The 22,598-nt window shown below is 38.2% G+C and overlaps 1 pseudogene and 1 gene segment (V, D, J or C); one reads left to right on the top strand and one right to left on the bottom strand.

Moving 5' to 3' along the window:
- LOC122330413 overlaps window positions 1-22,598 on the bottom strand; it is a 194,512-nt pseudogene that overhangs the window by 21,555 nt on the left and 150,359 nt on the right.
- On the top strand, window positions 20,376-20,925 carry LOC122330416. The segment is given in 2 exon segments: window positions 20,376-20,482; window positions 20,567-20,925. Coding segments are annotated over 2 exon segments (445 nt in total).

Raw genomic sequence — 22,598 nt, 5'->3', positions numbered from 1 at the left:
AGCAGAGTGTATGATGGTAATCAGTTACACTGGTACTTACAGAAACCTGGAGAAGCTCCTAAACTCCTGATATATAGAGTTAACAGACTCCAGTCAGGAACTCCATCTAGATTCAGTGGAAGTGGATCTGACAGTGATTTCTCTCTGACCATCAGTGGGTCAGACTGAAGAAGATACAGGAGATTATTACTGTCAGAGTCTACACCAGATCAGTGGTAGCTGGGTGTTCACACAGTGATAAAGAGTCGTCCGACAAAAAGCTGTGAGTCAGAGTCACAGTGACTGCACTGATACAGCTGAGAGATACTGCAGCTGATGATGAGAGGATCACAAACAACACAAGGATTATTACAAAAATTACATCTCTGACCCTTTAATAAAAAAAAAGAAGCTTTATATCACATTGCGTATGATGGGAGCCAACATAAATCTCATTCATGTTTCTCAGCATGCATTATAACATTAATATATTATGCTGCTAAATTGTCAGTTTCTGCTTTTTAAATAATAATACACAATAATAATAATAAGAAGAAGATCAATGTTTAATCATTGTCTGATGAGATCTTGAGAGATTTCAGCTGATTTCATCTAAAGCTGTGTCTGTAGTTCAGTTCTTATTTGTTGTGTTTCTTTTTGGTCTCTTCTCTTTATTTCTGTTCTTGTTGTTTCTCTTTCCTCGATTCTGCTTATTAACACTCAATTAAAAACTTAATTATCAAATTAACTCAACAATGATTCAGTGTTACTTTTAACACCATTCCAGTGATTTTCTTATAAACACTGAGAAGAATTCATTATTAATTTAACACTCTGAGATTTATTGAAATACGAGACTTATTTATTGAAGATTTATTGAAGTCCACACATGAGCAGTTTACCACCAAATAATCCAGGCTTATTTCAGTTAGTCCCACTTATTATCTGTGATTTTTAAAAAATGATTCAGACTCAAGACAATAATAATGTTCCTGTTTCTGTCTGAATTAGTAATAGTTTATCTGCTGTTCTGCTTGACTAGAGAAGCGAAACCCATCTGTTTCCGTCCAGATTATGGAATCAATCAAACGTGTCTGAAAATCTCATTTTCATGGTCAGGGTGTGAGTGATTGTGACGGTCCTCAGAATAGGAGCAGCTCTGTCTCCCAGAGACCATGTTCAAACCCCAAGAGCTTTATTTGACTCCATTTACTGCTACTGATGGAGCTAGAAAAACACTACGCGCCTTGATCTGTTAGTTGTGGAATGATGTGGTCGGACAAACGGAGCTTGTTGAGAAGCTTTATTGAATGTTGCAGCAAACATGGCAGATTGAAAGATCAGCCAGCGCTTTGACACCAGAGCTCTCTTTCAGTCTTGAGTTACAGTAAAATGACTACAGCTGCAGCACCAGACTCACGTGAATCCTGCCTGACACAGGACACCTGATACCACGCTCATTTCAGAGAAACATCAGCACTGCGAGCGACTAACAGCGACTTCATGGAACGACGCCACGAAGCTCCATCACGGCGTGTTACTCTGGCAGACGTACAGCCTCCCTTCCCCAGCGCAGGTTACGAGGGTCAGGAATGCCAATGCGCCGGAGGCCGTCCTGCTCGCTCTCTGCGCTGGTCACGACTTCTTCGGTGACTCTGAATGTTCAGTTATCCAAACAATGGCAATGTGTAGGAAAATATTGGCGGTACAGAGAAAAGTAACAGCCTCCAGAGAGATCTGCAGAGAAGAGGGCGTAGCAGAGACACCGAGGGTCTCTGTGGACCAGCTGCAGGAGACAAACACAACACATCCACAAACACACTCTTCTGCATGCCTACAGCATTTTTCAGCAGAATTTGAAAGAGCAGACGAGAGCAGCCCAATATCACCAGACCATCAGTCTGCGATAAACACAAACTACACTATCACCGCCTACATTTATATCAAACTTCAGAAAGAAAACTAACAAAGCAGGACACTGACCGCCTGATTCCAGTTTAGTATTTTAGATAAATATTCCATCATGTTTTCTAAAATTTATTTTACACTTTTAAAACATAACTATTTTAAGCTAAAACTTCGTGACCACAAAGTCAGACAGTGAAGTTGGGTTATGTTGCTGATTATAACAGGAAAACATTAGAAATGAGCTGATATACACACACAATATACAAGTTACAGAATCACTATACATTTAATTCAATTAGACGTGAATAAAATGAAAAACTAAACATACAAGATACTTAGTGTTTTTTTTTCTGTTGAATATTTTAAATTTACAAATGAAATTTAAACAGAGATTTTAGAGATTAAAATATATCATTGTTAATTGTAATTAGAAAAACAAACTGAATCAACTGAAATTATTCATTTTGTTTTTCTGTCTTTCTTTTGGTTTAAAATGTATTTAAAAGCACTGAATTATAAGAACTAGCACCAAATAGTCCTCTCATGTTTTATTTTTTTACAGCTAAAAATGTGACTAATTTAAGATGAAAATGTTAGACACAGTTCAGATGAAGTTAATATTATGTTGCTGAATATATTAGAAAAACATTAGAAATGAGCTGATATACACACAATATACAAGTTACAGACTCACTTTATATTTCAATTCTTCAATTCAATCTCATGAATGAAATTAAAACAGAAGACAATCGATTTGCTTAAATTTCATTAGGTTTTACATCCCAAAGAAAATTTTTGTATATTTTTCAAATTTTTCAGTTCTCAGAATAAAATTTAAACAAAGATTTTGTAACTAAAATAAGTATAAGCTTTTATAATTAGAAAATACAGAATCAACAGAATTTATATATTTTTTGACAAACTGCTCTGTTTTTAAAATGACTGAATTATAAAAACAACGATAGCAAACTAGATTCAGAATCATCAGACTGAACTACAGAAAGTAGCTGCCAGGATAGCATTCTGATATCAAATCTGTTTATTTTTGTATATCTACAAAAAGAAGTTTAGTTACTTATGAACACAGAGTTAAAAACTAATGAAGAAAATAAACCAGTAATAAATATTTTAATCATAAATTAAGGTTTGGAGAATTAAAAAGACTTACCGAGCACCAGTTTAGTTCTCCACCGTAAAGTCCTCCACAGTGATACGATCTAATGAAAGACTGTACAAAAATCCCTCTCTTCACTCGGGAGTGAACACAAACTCCAGCAGAGACAATAAACACTTCAACACACTGAGAGAGAAACACCTCAGGATGATAAAAACTCAGTGTGACAGAAAAATAGTTTTTAAAAGTACAAGAAAACACTTTCACACAAAATCCTGTCATGTGCTGATAAACACTTTTAAAGAAATGGCGTGAATGAGCTGTACAGCTATACAGTAAAACTGATTTTAAGATAGTAGTATGTCATTTTTATTAATACAATTATTAGTGCTGTTTAAAGATGACATGAAGATAATGTTATCCATGTATGTTGAGATCACATGATCTGACGAAACCATCACTTTATCTTGCAACACTCAGATACTCTAATCATGAATAAAATGCATCATGATGACTGTGAACAAAGTTATTTCTACATCAGCACTGGAAACTAAAACACTACACACACACACTGATAGATATTAATAAAGTCAACAAAGACAAAGCCAGCATCAGCCAGCTTAAACATAAAGAAAATATATTTACAAAGAATCCACATGTTATTTTCTACAACTGGTTCAAAACATTATTTTCAGCAATATTACACTGTAAAGTTTTAATATTTTGTCAGCAGCTCAAGTTAAACTCTACCACTTCTTTACATCATCAGACATGCTTCAGTGCTCTGAGAGTGCTTATAGTGCTGTGAGTTTAATACTTCATGACACTGAGAGCAGAACACAACACACCTCATCATCACACAAGATCAACTACTACAATGAACAACATCCTATCCTCATCTGGACTTCCTCACGTTGTTTGCTCGGTTTGTGTGATAAAACATGATTATTATTATTTTCATTCTTTGAAATGTGAAATGTACATCAAATATTTAAATGTTATTTTTTCTTCTCTTTTCAGAGTGTAGAGGGACAGATCACTGTAACTCAGAGTCCATCATTAATAACAACAACTCGAGGACAAGACGCCAAGCAATAAACTGTAAACTAGCAGCAGAGGTATGATGGTAATCAGTTACACTGGTACTTACAGAAACTCCTGGGAGAAGCCCTAAACTCCTGATATATAGAGTTAACAGATCTAGCCAGGGAACTCCATCTAGATTCATGGGAAGTGGATCTGACAATGATTTCTCTCTCACATCAGAGGAGTCCAGACTGAAGATACAGGAGATTATTACTGTCAGAGTGCACACTATATCAGTGGTAGCTGGTGTTCACACAGTGATAAAGAGTTGTACAAAAGCTGTGGAGTCAGAGTCACAGTGATCACTGATACAGCTGAGAGATACTGCAGCTGATGATGAGAGGATCACAACAACACAAACTCACTGAATCAAACACTTCACAGATTATTATATACATGATGTACTAAAGAAATACAGCTCCAGTTATACTTTATTTAATATATATACCTACTAGATTTAAAAAGGTTGTGTGCTGCTTGTTCATGAAAACTAGCACCATGTTAACAGTTCTCTTTCTTAGAAAGTGATCAGTTTTACAGAGACATTTATCAATCATTTATTTTCAGTTTCTAATTGAGATATTTAGTAAAACTTTTAGTAGCTGGCCTTAATCTACTATGTACTTACATTTAAATCAATAATTTCATATAATGTACCTAATGCAAATGTAAATATTTTGTATTCTTTTAAAATACCTATAGTTGTTATCTTAATTATTTCTGTAGTTATATTCATAATTATACTGTTGACCCATCTCTTGGAATCTACTCATATCTCTAAACATGTCCTGACCCCAGAAGTAATTGTAACCTGGTTTAGCTGGAGTGTGACGTGCTTTTGTTCATCCTGGAAACAACTCTGTGATTAACTAACTAGATTTAAAAGAAACCAGTTTATAGTTTTAGTCAAGTTTAGGCTCACAGTCAGTGTTTGTTGTTTGTACATCAGTGTCTTTCATCATTCATCTATATTTTATGGTCTTCAGTTTGACTGCTGTATGTTGGACACAGATTTGAAGCGAAATCAGATCATTTTAATCTAGATTTAACACTTTCAGAAAGATACAGAATAAATCAACATAACAGTTCATTTGTCAGGTTAGTTTTAGTGTACCTTTCATTTGTAGGCTGTAAAGGTTGCAATATATTTTTAGTTAAAATATGTAAGTGCCAAAAATGTTTTATTGACTGATGTTTCATAGAACATTTACTTTAACACTGTTTTAGCTTTTCAGCATATAAACACTGAGCAGGTCTCATTTGGTGAATTAGTAAATTTAACACTCTGGGATTATTGAATCTAAAGCCAAGTCCACACACGAACAGGTATTTATAAAACTTCAATACTTCTGAAAAAATCATACACTCTGACATCGAACTCATCTACTGCAACCAGACTTTCTGAAAATCTTCATAATTTGAAAGAGTTTCAGAATAAGTTTCACAGTTTCAGCGACCTGATACTGTGTTTAAATGTGAATAAAACATCCAACAAGTAGAGAACGGATTCAGAAAAATACATTCTATTCAGTGGACAGGCCCAAGACTCAATTAAAGCCATCGTCGCATCTCACACGTTTTTATCCAGTGTGGAGGGTATGGTGATGATCTCTGTGTATCTTTTTCTATTATAATGCAGTAGATCTGAGGTGATTCATTATAACTGAAGAGTCATGAAAGCATGGATCAAGATTTACTAATAATACTGTTTAAGTTTCTGACTAAAGAACAATATGAAACATAAGATTACATGACTACAAATCAAAACTGGCTAATCTCAACCATTTTCATAGAAGTGGAGACTAAATCGACCCCAATAATTACAGTAGTGAAGTACAGTAACAAAAATAGAAACTTAAACACTTTGATTCTGAAAATCAATAAATGAGTTTCTTTTTGTCTCGTTTTAGTTTTTGCATACTGGAGGGTGTTTTGTATGAACAGCACAAGCCTATATCAGAACTCGACATGATCAAGAGCTTCTTCATCAACCAACAAACATGACTTTCTGGGCATCATCTGATCTGACTCTGCAGTGTTTCTTGTCAAGGTCTGCAATATTATTTAGTGTCTGTATTTTCCAAAGATAAATGAGTTTAGAAAGACATTTGACTTCACTGTTCCTCACTTGACAGAATCCTTCTCGGGCAGGTGACAGACTAAACTCCTTCACAGCTGCTCACAACACAAGAGAAGAAGTTAAAAATAAAGTGTACGACTAACAGGAACACTGCTCATGTTGTGGTGGTACAACATGTCTTAGCTGGTATCTACAAACCTGGGAGAAGCCCTAAACTCCTCATTTATGGAGCAGATCGACGGCAGTCAGGAACTCCATCTAGATTCAGTGGAAGTGGATTGCTTATGGAAGCATTTTCTCTACCATCAGAGGAGTCCAGACTGAAGATACAGGAGATTATTACTGTCAGAGTCTACACGATATCAGTGGTAAGTTCACAAACAGCACAGTGATAAAGAGTCAATAAAAAGCTGTGAGCTGAGAAAGAAACAAAGATTGTAATGATACAGCTGAGATACTGTGTTAAGAAGGAGAGATCACAACAACACAAACACAGGCTGAATCAAAGACTTGTGAGTGGGATTCATTTATATGATACAGTTGTGAAACATCAGCAAAAAAGATCTTAATAATAAAGAAACTTTTTTTAGCTTCTTTTTAAGAAGAGACCAGGAGATTTCTGTAAAGCAGGAGTTTGTTTTTATTTCTGTTGCTGTAGTCATTCGCAACAAGTCTTCAAGAAATCTTTAAGAAAATCGCTACAATCCCAAGAAAATCTTCAAGAAATCTTCAAGAAAATCTAACTGAAACAGCTGCTTGAAGTTTATATGTTTCAAGGGGGAGGAGACAGAGGTGGGAGACTAGTAAAACAAAAGTATGCAACAAGCAGATCAGAAACTTAGCCCAGAAATATGAACTTGATGATCCTGATCTATTTGTTATATCCAGGTACATTCAAATGCATAGGAAACAAAAGGCACAGTTGTACCCAGGATTAAAGTATTCACACTTGATTTGGGACACCTACAAGATGTTCAACAAGAACTGAAAAGACAAAAGATAACAGGCTTCTGCTCTTAGAATATAAATCACAATACACATTTAAGATACAGTGTGATCTCGAGTGTATCTATACGCTCACTCTTTTCCACATTTTTTTAATGTTACAGCCTTATTCCAAATGGATTAAATTCATTTATTTCAAAATTCTACACACAAATACCCTATAATGACAATGTGAAAAAGATTTTGAAATTTTTGCAAATTTATTAAAAATAAAAAACTGAAAAATCACATTTACATAAGTATTCACAGCCTTTGCTCACTACTTTGTTGATGCAATCTTTGGCAGCAAACAAAGCCTCAAGTCTATTTGAATATGATGCCGCTGCTTGGCACACCTGTCTTTGGGAATTTTTGCCCATTCCTCTTGCAGTACCTCCTGCCTATCAGGTTGATGGGAAGCGCACGGTGTACAGCCATTTCAGATCTCTCCAGAGATGTCTAATAGGATTAGGTCTGGGCTCTGGTTTAAGCACTCAAGGACATTCACCGAGTTGCTGTAGCCACCCTGTTGATATTTTATGTGTACTTGGGTCATTGTCCTGCTGGAAGATGAACCGTCATCTAACAGTGGTCAAGAGCACTCTAAAGCAGGTTTTCATTCAGGGTGTCTCTGTACATTGCTGCATTCATCTATCCCTCTGCACCCAATTGTCTTCCAGTTCCTGCTGCTGAAACATCCCCACAGCATGATGCTGCCACCACCATGCTCATCGTAGAGATGGTATTAGCCTGGTGATACAGTGCCTGATTTCTCAAACGAAATTGGCATTCACTCCAAAGAGTTCAATTTAATCCCAACAGACCAGAGAATTTGCTTGCGGTCTGAGATCTTCAGATTGCTTTGGCAAATTCCAGGCGGGCTGCGGTGCCCTTATCATGAGTGGCTTCTGTCTGGCCACTCTACCATACAGGCCTGATTGGTGATTGCTGCAACATGGTTATCCTTCTGCAAGGTTCTCCCTCTCTCCACAGAAGAATGCTGAGCTCAGACAGAGTGACCATCAGCATGATCACCCCCTGACTAAGGCCCTTCTCCCCGATCACTCAGCTTAGATGGCCGGCCTCTAGGAAGAAAATCCTGGTGGTTCCAAATATCTTCCACTTACGGATGATGGAGGCCACTGTGCTCATTGGAACTTTCAGAGCAGCAGAAATTTTTCTGTAACCTTCCCCAGCTTCCAGGCTCGAGACAATCCTGTCTCGAGGCCACAGACAATTCCTTTGTCATCATGTTTATTTGTGCTTTGACATGCACCAACCCTGGGACCTATGACTGGTGATGTTTGGTAAATCTACAGTCCAATCAACTGAATTTACCAGAATCTAATTGCTGCTGGAAACATCTCAAGAATGATCAGTGAAATAGAATGTACCTGAGCTCAATTTAGAGCTTCACAGCCTTTGCTGTGAATAGTTGTGTACATGTCATTTTGAGTTTTTATTCACTCTTTTAATATCAATACTTATATGATCATAGAAAAGATTTGAATTGTTGCAAATTTATGCTTAAAATAGGGTCCTGAAAATGGACAGCAAAGATGTCTTATTCACAAGCAAAGGCTGTGAAGTAGCTGGGCATAAGGCGTTAGCTTTTTCAGGTTTTTTATTTTTAATAAATTTATAACAATTTCAAAAATCTTTTTTCACCTTGTCACATAGGTATTGTGTGTAGAATTGTGAGGAAATAAATTAATTAATCCATTTTGGAATAAGGTTGTACATAAAAAATGTGGAAAAGTGGAAGCGCTATGAATACTTCTGGATGCACTGTACTGTTATACTGAAATCTGTGTTTAACCTTTAAATTTGTAATACAACAATGTGCAGAGACATATTAGAAGCAGAGTTAGACAGCAACAAAGTACATTTACATGATTTTTAATTTTGTACTTTTGTTTATTTTCTGGAAACTTATAACATTAACTTACAAATTCTGAAAGACAAAACTACATTTTCTAATTCACTACATTCTGTCAATGTCCTTAAAGTAGAAAGACATTACTATGTAGTGGTTCATTTTGTTTCCACTGATCATCTTTGAGATGTTTCTGCACCTTGACTTGACTTGGCTTCTGAAAGGTCCCACTGCACAGTGTATGTCAGGAGCAGAATCCTAGTCATGAAGTACAAGAATGTCTGTAGACCTCAGAGACTGCAAACTCAATCATCTCTTCTGTGAAGCATGTACAGGCATACCCTGAATTAAAAACACCTACGGACCCTTCTCAGACTCTAAAGTAAAAAACAGATTCACTGGACAAAAAAGACTACCTTAAAGTTATCTAAATAAAGTTCTTATGCATATTATTAATCAAAGTGTAAGTTTACTAAATGTATTCATGAAATATGATCTTATCAATGATTTTAGGAATAAAAGAAACATTACATTTTTGACCAATGCAATGTGTTTTTGCCTGTTACATGATATTCCCTGAGCAACTTAAGACTGGTTTAAACGGTGTGTGATTGAGTTTAGCTACATGACACAATAAGCTTCCTGTGACAAACTAAATAGTTAATATGTCTGTTTTCTCCATATTTCTGTGTTAATGAAGAATTATGCTGCTCATAAACTGAACTCAAGCTGATGACGAAATAGGATCTGAAGAGAGGACTCAAAAACACGTGGTGAGTGTCAACAATTACTTAAGAAACAGGTAGACTAGATGAGAGAAGTGAACACAGTCCAGACTGTGGTCAGGCTGAGAGGAGACTGTGTCCAGCCTCAGATGACTTGCTGACTGAGGAATACACTGGAGAAGATAATGACTGAAGCCTGATAGTATTGAGGGTGAAGCCAGTCCACAGTCAGCTGGACAGACAGGACAGGACAGAACAGACAGGACAGGACAGGTGACTGACAAAACCAAGAAAACAAAACAACTCCAGACAGGAATAATCAAAGATCATGAGATTAGCAGAGCACAGTAGCAAACACTGACGCACACGCCAACAGGTGGAGTTATCAAACTAACAACACAAGAGAGAAGACAAGAAACATTATAAAAGCAGAGAACAATGAGAACAGAAGACAAGACTCAGACAAACGAGGACTAAACAAGAGCTGTGTGGTAACAGGAAACAAGGAGAAAGAAGAGAAGCACACAGAATAAACACAAAGAAAGATACATTAAACAAAGACAGGATGTACAATGATTTATTGTGAAGGATCCTAGCCAGTCCGCATAGCAAATAAAGTGGGTAATGATTGAATAGTATGTTAAAATTTCTTCAATAACTTTACAAAATCATTTTGAAAAACTTCGTGATCGTCACTAAAAGGCCATACTAGTTAGTAAGTGTCACGCACAGCACCTCTGTAATTCTCTCCAACCACCACCGGAGGGAGCTCTCTACCGAGTATTGATCACTTTGACTCAGTTTCCCACAACTGTGCCTTGGGTTGATTAGTGCTGCGTAGGTGTTTCTTATCACACGCCCTTTATAATGAACGCCCTAATTTGACATTCAACATAAGCCTTGCTTGGTTCAGCTACAGCACCCGGTGCCGCTGATTCTTGTCAGTTTATCTGCTGTCAATCTTTGGACGGTATCCGCTTGTGGATTGTTTTCCCTGCCCGCCTACCGACCTATTGCCTGTTATCGCTTTGTCTTCTGACTTCCTTCTGCCCTGCTTGTCTTCTGTTTTCGACCATGCCTGCTTGACTACGACAAACCTTGGTTACCATGGATCCAACCGCCTGACCCATCATTGGCGAAGACTTACACAAACGGATCTCAGCGGAAAGTCTCTTCAGCCTCTGCTGCCACTTCACACATCAGCAACAGCTGCATAAGCTCACCACCTGACGGAAGGCGCCAGTGAGGCCGACATCCAGGCGTTAAATCCTTGCGCCGCTAATCCAACCCAACACACCGGGCCCCACCTGCCCAGCCCGCGCAACCAACCATGATGTCGGGCCAACCTAACCTTAATCCGCGCCTCAGTTTATGATATCTACAAATTCAGCACGTACGCCCCAAATGTAAGTTTTTTACAATGTTCCCTGTTCAGTTAACCAACAACCTAGTTTATACCCCACAGAAGACAATAAGGTTGCTCTGATCTGTTCTGCGCTCACCGAGCGCTCGAATGGGCCAGCCACTTAGAGGTGCGCCGTGATGTCTTGCCCTCTTATCATGATTTCATGCATGATTCAGGGAGGTTTTCGAGCATGTAGCCGAGGGGAAAGAACCCGAGACCAGCTGCTCAGCCATATCACAAGATACCACACTGCTGCCGACATACGCCACCTCAGACGCTGTTACCAATCAGGTTGGGGAGAATTGCCACTGCTATCAGATCAAGGGGTTTGAACACCAGCCCAAGCTGAACTGGCTTGTTATGATGAGGGCAATCGCTAGAAGAATTCATGGAAATCACTATAAAATTGGATAATATTCTAGAGCACGCCGCAGCAAGTATGCGACTCCCTATTTCAATATCCTATCCATCCACCAGCACCTGAGCCTATGCAGATCAGCTCAACTCACCTAGACTCTGAGGAGCGAGAGAGAAGAGAAGTAACGGTTGTCTCTACTGTGGTCGCCGGCACTTTCGAATAGTTGTCCCACACGCCCCAAGTCGCCAGTTATAACTGTTTCAGAGACCTCAAACTCATTCAGATTCCTTTGAAACAATGTTCAGTTGAAAACGAATTCGACATGGATACTGCATGAAGCCTTCTTCTTGATTCCAGATGCCGGTAATTAATGATAGCCTTTGTAGAATCTAACAAAATCTTCATTCCCAGAACCCCATGGCAGTGGCGGCGGTAGATGGAAGGCCAACTCGACCAGGAACTATTTCTTCAGTCAATTAACCCCTAACACTACGTTTGTCTTCTCCATCTCTAATCCAGGCTACGCCTCAGAGAACCACCTCCCAAACATCACCTCATCCTCGACTACCCCATTGACTCACAACCCCACTATATCCTGGACTGATCACCAACAACACGCATGGTCAACTAACTGCTGCAAACACTCGTCTTAACGCCTGTACAAATCTTCCTCAAACCGACTTCCGCTGTAGAAGAAGTCGCTTTACCTCTGAACTTCCCCGCTGAATATCAGACTTATTCCTGCATTTAGTGAAAAAGGGGCAACACAATTGCCACCTCACCGCCTCGTGACGACACAGGCCATATCGATTCATGCCAGGTCGTTTCCTCAACGCGGTCGCGTCTTCCCCTCTCACAACCGGAATCAGAGGCAATGATCCCACATCGAGGAGGAATTGGCCATGGATTCATCCGCCTCTACGCCACCAGCATCTGCCGGGTTTTTCTTTGCTTGGCAAGAAGGGATGGAAAGCCGCCAGTAGCTTCGATTAATGGCAGTCTGAACGAGGTCACTGTTAAATACCGTTATCCGGCCACTGCATCAGCCTCCCTAGGAACAACCTCGCGCGCTGCTTTTTCACCAAGTTAGACCAGAAATGCTTCACAACTTGATCCGTGATTGGCAGAGAAGGAGACGTAATGGAAGACTGCTTTCTCCACAACATCTGCGCACTATGAATATCTTGTCATGCCGCTTGGGCCGCAACATCTCGTCTGTTTTCCAGGCTGCGGAATGAGGTATTTAGAGACAGCGTTAAACCACCTCATTGTTTACATGGATGACATCCTCGCGGTAATTTGATAGCTTCGATTCTCATGTCACTCATACAGAACTGTCCTCCAACATCGATAAAGAAATCAAACACAACAAACTTCAGAAGTGCGAATTCCACAAGATCAAGTGGCTTACCTGTGGGGTATATCATCAGCGTTCAGACGGGTAACGGATGGACTATACAAGGTCAAGGCAGTCGTGGGAGTGGCCGCTACCTACCACAGCCAAAGAATTGGAATTCATTTCTGGGCTTCTAATTTTGGTCTGATTCATCCGCAATTTAGCATCGTGAGTCGCCTCCACTCACCAGCAAGTTAAAATAATTCATCATCGTGGTCACCTGACAGCATCCAGGCATTTGATCTGCTCAAAGAAAGGCTTACGCCATTCGATACTTCATCACCAGACTCCCAACCGAGTTTATAGTAGAGGTAGATGCATCTAATGGGTATCGGGCGCATTCTGTTTCTCCAATGCCACAGTAGCCAGCAAAACTTTTCCATGTGCCTACTCTCCTGCGTTTAACTCGAACGGCAACTACGATGGGGACAGAGAGCCTGCTATAAATCTCCACCCTCTTGAGTATGGCGGCATTGTGAGAGCTAAATTATCATTCACCATCCTTACCGATCACTGAAATCGAATACATCCAATCACATGCCTAAACTCGACAAGCCAGGTGGTCTCTGTCCTTCTCCTACCATTGATTTCAGTCACATACCCCGGGCTCAAGAACACTAAAGCGGAGGCCCTATCAAGGCAGTTTGAGAACACCAAATTCCTTCGAGATCCAATCCTACCTCAGCTGTATTGTTGCTCCAGTCCAGTGGACATCATGACCGAGATCACGGAGGCCCAACTGGCTGAACCAGTTCCACCAGCATGCCCACCTGACCGAACCTGCACCCCAAGCCCACGGGCCCAAGAGGTTCTCCACTATCAAAGACACCTTCAGCAACTGCGGGTCATCCAGGCATCCCAGCAACTCTTCAATTAGTAAGCAACCGCTTGGTGGTCAACCCTCCGCACTGACACTATCCACTTCGCTCAACAATGCCAAACGGCAACATTACGAAATCCTCATCAGCGCCCAGCAGGACTCCCAACCTCTACCCATACCGAAAGACCATGGTCACACATCGCAGATTTGAACTCGATTTCCATCGGGTTCCACCATTTACCACAGTGTCGGTTAATTAGTTGGACTGGTTCCCAAGTCATGCAGGTTTATACTTCTTCGTTTGAATTACCCACGGCCTGGGAAATGGTCAGGTGCTCTGCAACAAGTGTTTCGTTTTTTACGACCATCGAGGATATAATTTCTGATCGTGGCCCAGCAGTTCACTTCTTTATTCGGAATGCCTTCTGTACACAACTCAATATCAACGTTGAGTCTGACATCAGGTTATCACCCAACTAAACGGGTCAAGCTGAACGCTTAAATCAAGAACTAATCGCAATTTCGCTAGTTACTGCATGACAATCAGCACGATTGAGCCGCTATTTAGTCTGGGCTGAGTACGCACAGAACTTTAAGAAAACACCACTGGCTACCCTTTCAATGTAGCCAGCTTCAACCTCCATTACTTGGTCTGGGGAACCTCAGCTCTAACAAGTAGCACACTCATGAAGCAGAGGAGTGGAGGGAAGTCTGAACTCTGCTCGCGTCCATCCTCAAGAATGTTCAAGGACAAGCGGATCGGCCGACGAGATATCCAGAATACTCACCTGGTGAATGGGCTTGGCTATCGACTGATTCCGTCCGCTACCCTGTAAAAAACTAAGTCCAAGGTACGGGTCCCTTCAAAATTATCAACAGTTTCATCGCCTGACCTTACCTACACTACCGTGATTACCACTTTCCATGTCTCGCCAGTTAAACCCGCAGGTGTTTATTCACACGCCTTATAATGAACTTCCCCACGGACATTCAATGCGAAGTCTTGTTTGTCTACACAGCAATTCGAGCGCTTATTCTTTCTAGTTTATCTGTTATTTCACCTTGATTGTATCCGTTTCTGTGATTGTTCTCGCCTGCCTACTGACCTGCTTGCCTGGGTTATCGCTTTTTGTCTTCTGACTCTTCTGGCCTGTTTCCTGTTTTGACCGTGTCTGCTTGACTACAATTAAACCTTGTTTACGGATCCAAACTGCCTCTGACCCGCACTACTGGTGTCTTTAAATATTACACTGGTGTTTTCTTCAGAGACTGAAACTAATACACGCCAACAATCTCTCCATTGTGAAACAAAATACACAGCAGGATCAAACATTTAATGGCATATTTTGTAGAAAGTTCTCTCAAAATGAAATCAGGCCTTTGATCGAATGTCTGATAATTGTACTGAGATAAAATGGAAGTTCCTCTAAAAACTGAGAGACACTCCCAGCCCATGAGAAAGAGAATATTTACATACAAAATAAGTCTATAGAATATATGAGAATAACGTGATGATAATGAATTCCCACACTTCAGTATCTGAGATCGATTGAAGCTGTTCTGTGTCTGAAGATGATTTACATAAAGATACTTACATGAGAGGTGTTTATAGTGCTGTGAGTTTAACACTTCATGACTGAGAGCAGAACACAACACAATCTTTCATCATCACACAAGACTCAACTACTACAATGAACAACATCCTCATCCTCATCTGGACTCTGGACTCTCTGTATTCGGGTAAATATTTAATGAAAAGTTATATAATATTTATCAAAATGTTCACTAAACAGCTAAAATGTCTTATTTCAGAAAGCTGGGGACAAATGACAGTGACTAGAATCCAGAAATAAAAATCCATCAAACAAGGAGAAACTGTTACATCAGTTGTAAAACTAGTCAAACACTTACTAGCTGTGGTAACTCAGTTATTTGTAATAGCAGAAACCTGGAGAAGCTCCTAAACCTCATTTATTACATAAACAGCCTTCAGTCAGAACTCCATCTAGATTCAGTGGAAGTGGATCAGGACTGATTTCTCTCTGACCATCAGAGGAGTCCAGACTGGAAGATACAGGAGATTATTACTGGCCTGAGTGTAACACTGTCCTAGTAGCTGTGTGTTCACACAGTGATAAAGAGTCGCATAAAAAGCTGTGAGTCAGAGTCACAGAGACTGCACTGATACAGCTGAGAGGATACTGCAGCTGCTCTACAACACAATCAGCACAATAACTGATTTTGAGAACACACACTCATAACACAATAACATTACAACACAAATATTATATTCCTGATGAAATTAAGTCAGTGTTTAGCTAACAGAGCGCCAATCAATTCATCTACATCATTTCTTCATTCTTTTTGTAAATATTAAGATACAAATAACTCTAAGTGGTTTCACTATATTTATAAACATACTTATTTTACTATTAGACTGAAGGTATATTGTAAGTTTTTTCTTTGTGTGTGTATGAAAATAGCAAAACCATCCTTTAATGAGCTTATAGCAATGTTATTAAGCAGTTTGCACATGGTTGCTGATAGTATTTATGTAATGAGTAGATAATGAGCTTCCAATTTGCTTTTTAATATATTTTATGACGCACATTAATTCACTCACATAAGTACACCAAAGGTATAAGTACTATTTTAAGAAGGTGCATTCCTAAGATGTTCTAAAATGTTAATATTTATTAATTTATTTAATATGTTTTTATTTCTTTATTAGATTTATTTCTGTGTGTGTTATTAGCCTATCACTATTAATTTGATGTCTTATGTCTGTAATCCACGGGTCTAGATACAGACGAGTAAAATTAAAAGCACAGATGCAAACCTGTGGTAAAGCATTGATGGACTCTTCTTGTCTTTTCACAGTCATGTGCAGATAAAGAGTCTATAACTTCTACAGAGTCTGAAACACAGCTGAAGAAAATATAAGTCAGACTGAAGATAAGATGAAAATCACATTTAAACCTCTTTCTTTTCTTTTGCTTGTCGAAACACTGAGGCTAAGTTTGTAAAATATACTGTTCACTTGCATTGTTTCAGAAAATTGTATTTGCTTATATATTCAATGATGTTCTGTTTATGGTGTTATTTTTAAGTCATACAAGTATAAAATTTAAATGTTCTAGGAAATGGTTAAAAAGATAATTTACTGATCTTTTTTATTTGTTATGTTTTTGGTCAAGATATTATACTCCTGCACTAGAATATATTTCATATGTTATTTCCAAATATATTTATTTGTCAAAATAAAAATTAGAATAGCGCTATTTAAATATACTGAGAGTAACATCTGTTCTGGTTTGATTAGGAGAAGTGAACCCAGTATCTGTTTCCGTCTGATTATGGACTAATCAAACGGTCTGAAAATAAATCTTCATTTTTCATGGTCAGGGTGGGAGTGATTGTGACGGTCTCAGAATATATATCCTGGTCTCCAGACCATGTTCAACCCCAAGAGCTTTATTTGACTCTCCATTTACTGCTACTGATGGAGCTGTGAAAAACATCTGTTAGTTATCAGTCGGACACAAACGTGACAAACGAGACAAACGGACACAAAACGGAGCTTGTTGAGAAGCTTTATTGAATGTTGCAGAACACAGCAGATGAAAGATCAGCCAGTGCTTTGACATCAGAGCTCTCTTCAGTCTTGAGTTACAGTAAATGACTACAGCCAGCACCAGACTCACGTGGAATCCTGCCTGACACAGGACACTCAGATACGGCTCATCTTCTCAGAGAGAAACATCAGCATCATGAGCTTTACTCAACAGCGACTTTGTGGAACGAGACGCCACGAGAAGTCTTAACATGGTAGTTACTCTGCAGATTTATTTCCCTCTCCCTTTTCCCAGCGTGCTTTTGGTTGGAGGGTCAGACGCTACTGCGGCTGTAGAGGCCGTCCTGCTCGCCTCTCTGCGCTGGTCAGCGACCCTCAGACTCCTGAGTCGTCCAGCGTCCAGCTCACCTGCGCCCCTGTGGAGAGGCAAGAGCTTGAGCAGGCAGAGCAGTGCGGCTGAGTCTCAGAGATCTGCAGAGAAGAGGGCGCAGCAGAGACACTGAGGGCTTCTCTGTGGGACCAGCTGCAGGAGACAAACACAACACATTCATAAACACACTCTTCTGCAAGTGCCCAGCAGCATTTCTACAGGACTTTCAGCAGCAGACGTGAGGAGCGCAGTCACGATCACCATCTCATCACAGTTCATGTGATAAACACAACCATACCGATCAATACTGCCTATACTTATATCAAACTTCAGAAAAGAAAACTAAACTAAAGCAGGGCACTGACCGCTTTCGAGTTCCAGTAGTTTAGTGTTTTAGGATAAATATTCCTGCTTTCTATGTTTTTAAAATTTATTTTACACTTAATAAAATATAACTATTTTAAGCTAAAATTTTGTGGACTACAGTCTAGATTAGTTGCTATGCGTTGCTGATTAGTAATAGAAAACATTAGAATGAGCTGATATACACACAATATACAAGTTGGTGCGCAGAATCAATATACACATTTTAACGAATTAGATTGTCATAAATTAAACCAAACACAAGACACCGGACTGATTAGTGTTTTTTTCTTGTTGAATATTTTAAATTCTTTATAAATTAAATTTAAACAGAGATTTAGATCAAAATTATATCACTTTTGTTCAGAATTAGAAAACAACTGAATCAACTGAATTTATAAATTGTAGTTTTTTTTTTCTTCTTTCTTTTTGGTTTTTACAAATCGTTCTTGTATTTAAAAGCACTGAATTATAAGAACCAGCTACTAAATAGTCCTCTTTGTTTTATTTTTTAATACAGCCAAAAATGTGACTAATGAAGATGAAATGTTGTGACACAGTTCAGATGAAGTTAATATTATGTTGCTGAATATATTAGAAAACATTATTAGAAATGAGCTGATATACACACAATATACAAGCATAGACTCACTTTGTATTTTCACTTTTCTAATTCAATCTCATGAATGAAATTAAATTGACAGAAGACACCGACTGCTTAAATTTCATTAGGTTTTACATCCCAGCAGTAAATCTCTTTAGATATTTTTCAACTTTTGCCCTTTATAACTAAAATTTGAACAAAGATTTTCAGAACTAAAAATAATATGTTTTTATAATTAGAAAATACAGAATCAACAGAATTTATATATTTTGAGAAATGGTTCTGTTTTTAAAAAAGACTGAATTATAAAAACAACGATAGCAAACGAGATTCAGAATCACTGACTGAACTACAGAAAGTAGCTACTATATATATATTCTGACATCAAATCTGCTTTATTTTAGTAGTCTACAAAAGAAGCTTGATACGTGAGAACACAGAGTTAAAACTAATTAAGAAAAATAAACCAGTAATAAATATTTATTCATAAATTGTATGTTTGGAGAATTAAAAGACTTACCGAGCACCAGCTTAGTTCCTCCAATCGAAAGTCCTCCACAGTGATACGATCTAATGAAAGACTCGTTACAAAAACCTCTCTTCACTCAGAGTGAACACAAACTCCAGCAGAGACACAAACACTTCAACACACTGAGAGAAAAACACTCAATTTAGTTTTAGTAAATGCTTTAAAACAAAAACTGTAAAGAAAAGAAAGAAAAGTAAAATAAACTCTTTCACACAAATTCCTCTCAAAATGTTATTTATTCCTTGAACATTATGTAAAACTTTCATAATTGGATTAAGAGTTTATTATTTTTATTAATTTACAATAGATTCGGTCCTATATTTTTCATTCATTCTCTCGTGATGTGTTTATATAATACTTATAAATAAATATATTTATTTACTATCCCTGACCTCTGAGATGACCTTTGACCTCTTTTATTATGCATCCATAACAAAAGAGGTCAAAGGTCGTCTTAGGTCATCTTAAGTCAGAAATAGTAATTATATATTTCTTTAAAAAAGTATGTTGTGTAGTTTCTCGTAATATGTTTCTGTTCTGATTCACAGAAAATCCTGCAGCTGCAGAGAAATTTTTCCGAAATGTGATGCATATTTTCAATATACACATTGTTCATCTGTACCTGTGATCAGAGGCATGATAATCTTTATATATGACCTTTTAAAAGCAAAATGAATCAGTTGAAACAAACTCTCTTTCAGACGTTCTCCATACCGTATGTTTGTAAATGAAACAGAGATGTTAAACATTACAGCGTCTCGTAACACTGATATACACGTCATTATCTTTGTTGGAGAATATTAAAGTGATTTATGACACACAGTGACTGGAGAAGCTGAACCAGTAATGATGAGTCAAATGTTGAGATCACATGACCAGCTAAAATATTATATCTTTACTTCAATAATTATTATCAGAGGCCGATGACAGTGAAGAGGCTGTTTATACAGTCACTTCTATATGATGCTGCATTGTTTTAGTAGAAACCACATTAATAAGAATAACTGAAATAACAACAAAAATAATTTACACCCTTAACAAAAAGTTACTGAATAACTTTTTTTATAAAAATGTAAATTCATTAGTTATTTAACAGCGTATGAGATTAAATAGCAGCTCAAGCTAAACCCCGCCCACTTCTTTCCATCATCAGACATGCTTCAGTGCTCTGAGAGTGTTTATAGTGCTGTGAGTTTAACACTTCATGACTGAGAGCAGAACACAACACAATCTTCATCATCACACAAGACTCAACTACTACAATGAACAACATCCTCATCCTCATCTGGACTCTGACTCTCTGTATTCAGGGTAAATATTTGACTAAATACTGCACTAAATATCATTACACACATCTTATGAAACAGTGCAATAACCACTGAATGTCTTTTTCAGAGATCTGGGGACAAGTGACAGTGACTCAGAATCCAGAAATAAAATCCATCAAACAAGGAGAAACTGTTACGATCAGCTGTAAAACCAGTCAGAGTCTTACTTCTAACTGTTATCACTGTGTGTCTTGGTATCAACAGAAACCTGGAGAAGCTCCTAAACTCCTTGTATATGGTATATCATACCTGTACACTGGAACTCCATCTAGATTCAGTGGAAGTGGATCAAACTATGGAAGTGATTTCTCTCTGACCATCAGTGGAGTCCAGACTGAAGATACAGGAGATTATTACTGTCAGAGTGCACACTATATCAGTGGTAGCTGGGTGTTCACACAGTGATAAAGAGTCGTACAAAAAGCTGTGAGTCAGAGTCACAGTGACTGCACTGATACAGCTGAGAGATACTGCAGCTGATGATGAGAGGATCACAAACAACACAAACTCACTGAATCAAACACTTCACAGATTTATTTATATGATGTTCTAAGGAGGAAATATACTTATTAATGCAATGTAATATAATTATATAACACTCACTAGATTTGACATTGACTGAAGAAAAGTTGTGAGGTGCTTGTTGAAGAAAAAACGTTAGATTTCCAAGTGTAAAGGTTTTTCCAAGTTCTTGCTTTTCTTAGACACCTGTGGATTTAAGAGAGTGACCATTTATACTGAGACATTTATCAATCATTTATTTCACTTTCTAACTAGGATATCCAAATTTTATTCTCTTACTCTTCAGTTATTTATTTATTAGGAGTCGTTCAGGATCTCGTGGTCACAGATTCATATTTCATATTCAGATTCATATTCTACTACAGACTGATGGAAAAATCACCCAGCTCTGCTATAGACTTCTGAACAGTTTGAATGAGCTCACAATCCACTTTATTAACAGACTTCAACAGATCTCTGAATCCTGTTTCCTTTTCTAACTTCATTGACATTTTATGTCTATCACTACTGATTGTAAAAAATGCTCTTGTGGCTTTAGTGGCAGAAGAAAATAACATTTTAATTAACATCTTAAAAAAATTATCCATTGTCCACCGCATTGCAGTCAAAAGTTGAATTTAAAAATATCACACAAAGAATCAAAATGCATTTCTGGATTGCAGTAACCTGTTATTAAGGTGCCTTTTCATTGGTCTGAAGTAGAAAAAAGCTAAATACAGCTGTGAATGGGTTAAGTTTGTCCACTTTCAACTATTCCCAGAAGTAGACTGGATCGCGCTCATAGAGTAGACGCTCATGTGGTCGAAAGCATTCAACTTTAAAAAAAACTGTGATTGACCAAAACACATCTTAACACGAGGTGTAACCAGGACCACAGACACCTTTGATAAGAAGAACCTAAATGATCTTTGAGATTTCTGGTAGACATGAATCGAACATGAAAGTGTTTATTAGACGTAAAGTGCTGGTACGTTTAGAGGAAACCGCTTTAAGGACGAGAAGTGACGATTAAACAGAAGAAAACTGGAACTTAAATACACACAGTAACTGACTAAATTAACAAGACACAGCTGAAGACAATTAGACAATTAATAGAAAGTAGGTCACTCTGAACACATGGGAGAAGTAAAATAACGAGAGTGAACAATTTGTTATTAAATGCAGAGACGGTCTCTGTAATCAATTCGACAATAGTTGCTAGAAGTTAAGTGTCCCCAACAAAGCAAGCCAGAGGCGACAGCGGCAAGGGACCAAAACCCCATCCATACAGAATGAAGAAAAAAACATGGGAGAAACCAATTGGAGCCAGTTCAATTTTAAACACAGCTGTGTCAGATAGTGTAAATGACTTCGAGAGAGAGTGAGAGTGAGTGTGTGTGTGTGTGTGTGTGTGTGTGTGTGTGTGTGTGTGTGTGTGTGTGTGTGTGTGTGTGTGTGTGTGCGCATCAGGGTCTGGTGATCTGTCCACGGGCGCATCTAGGTTTTCTGGTCTCTGATGAACATAATCTCTGGGTGCTGATCCACCATCTAGTCTGGATAAAAACTGTGAAACAGATTAAGAAAGAAACAAGACTAAT

This window comes from Puntigrus tetrazona, chromosome 25, assembly GCF_018831695.1.
Source record: "Puntigrus tetrazona isolate hp1 chromosome 25, ASM1883169v1, whole genome shotgun sequence".
Lineage (NCBI taxonomy): Eukaryota > Metazoa > Chordata > Actinopteri > Cypriniformes > Cyprinidae > Puntigrus > Puntigrus tetrazona.
This window is presented reverse-complemented; position numbering and strand designations above follow the sequence as displayed.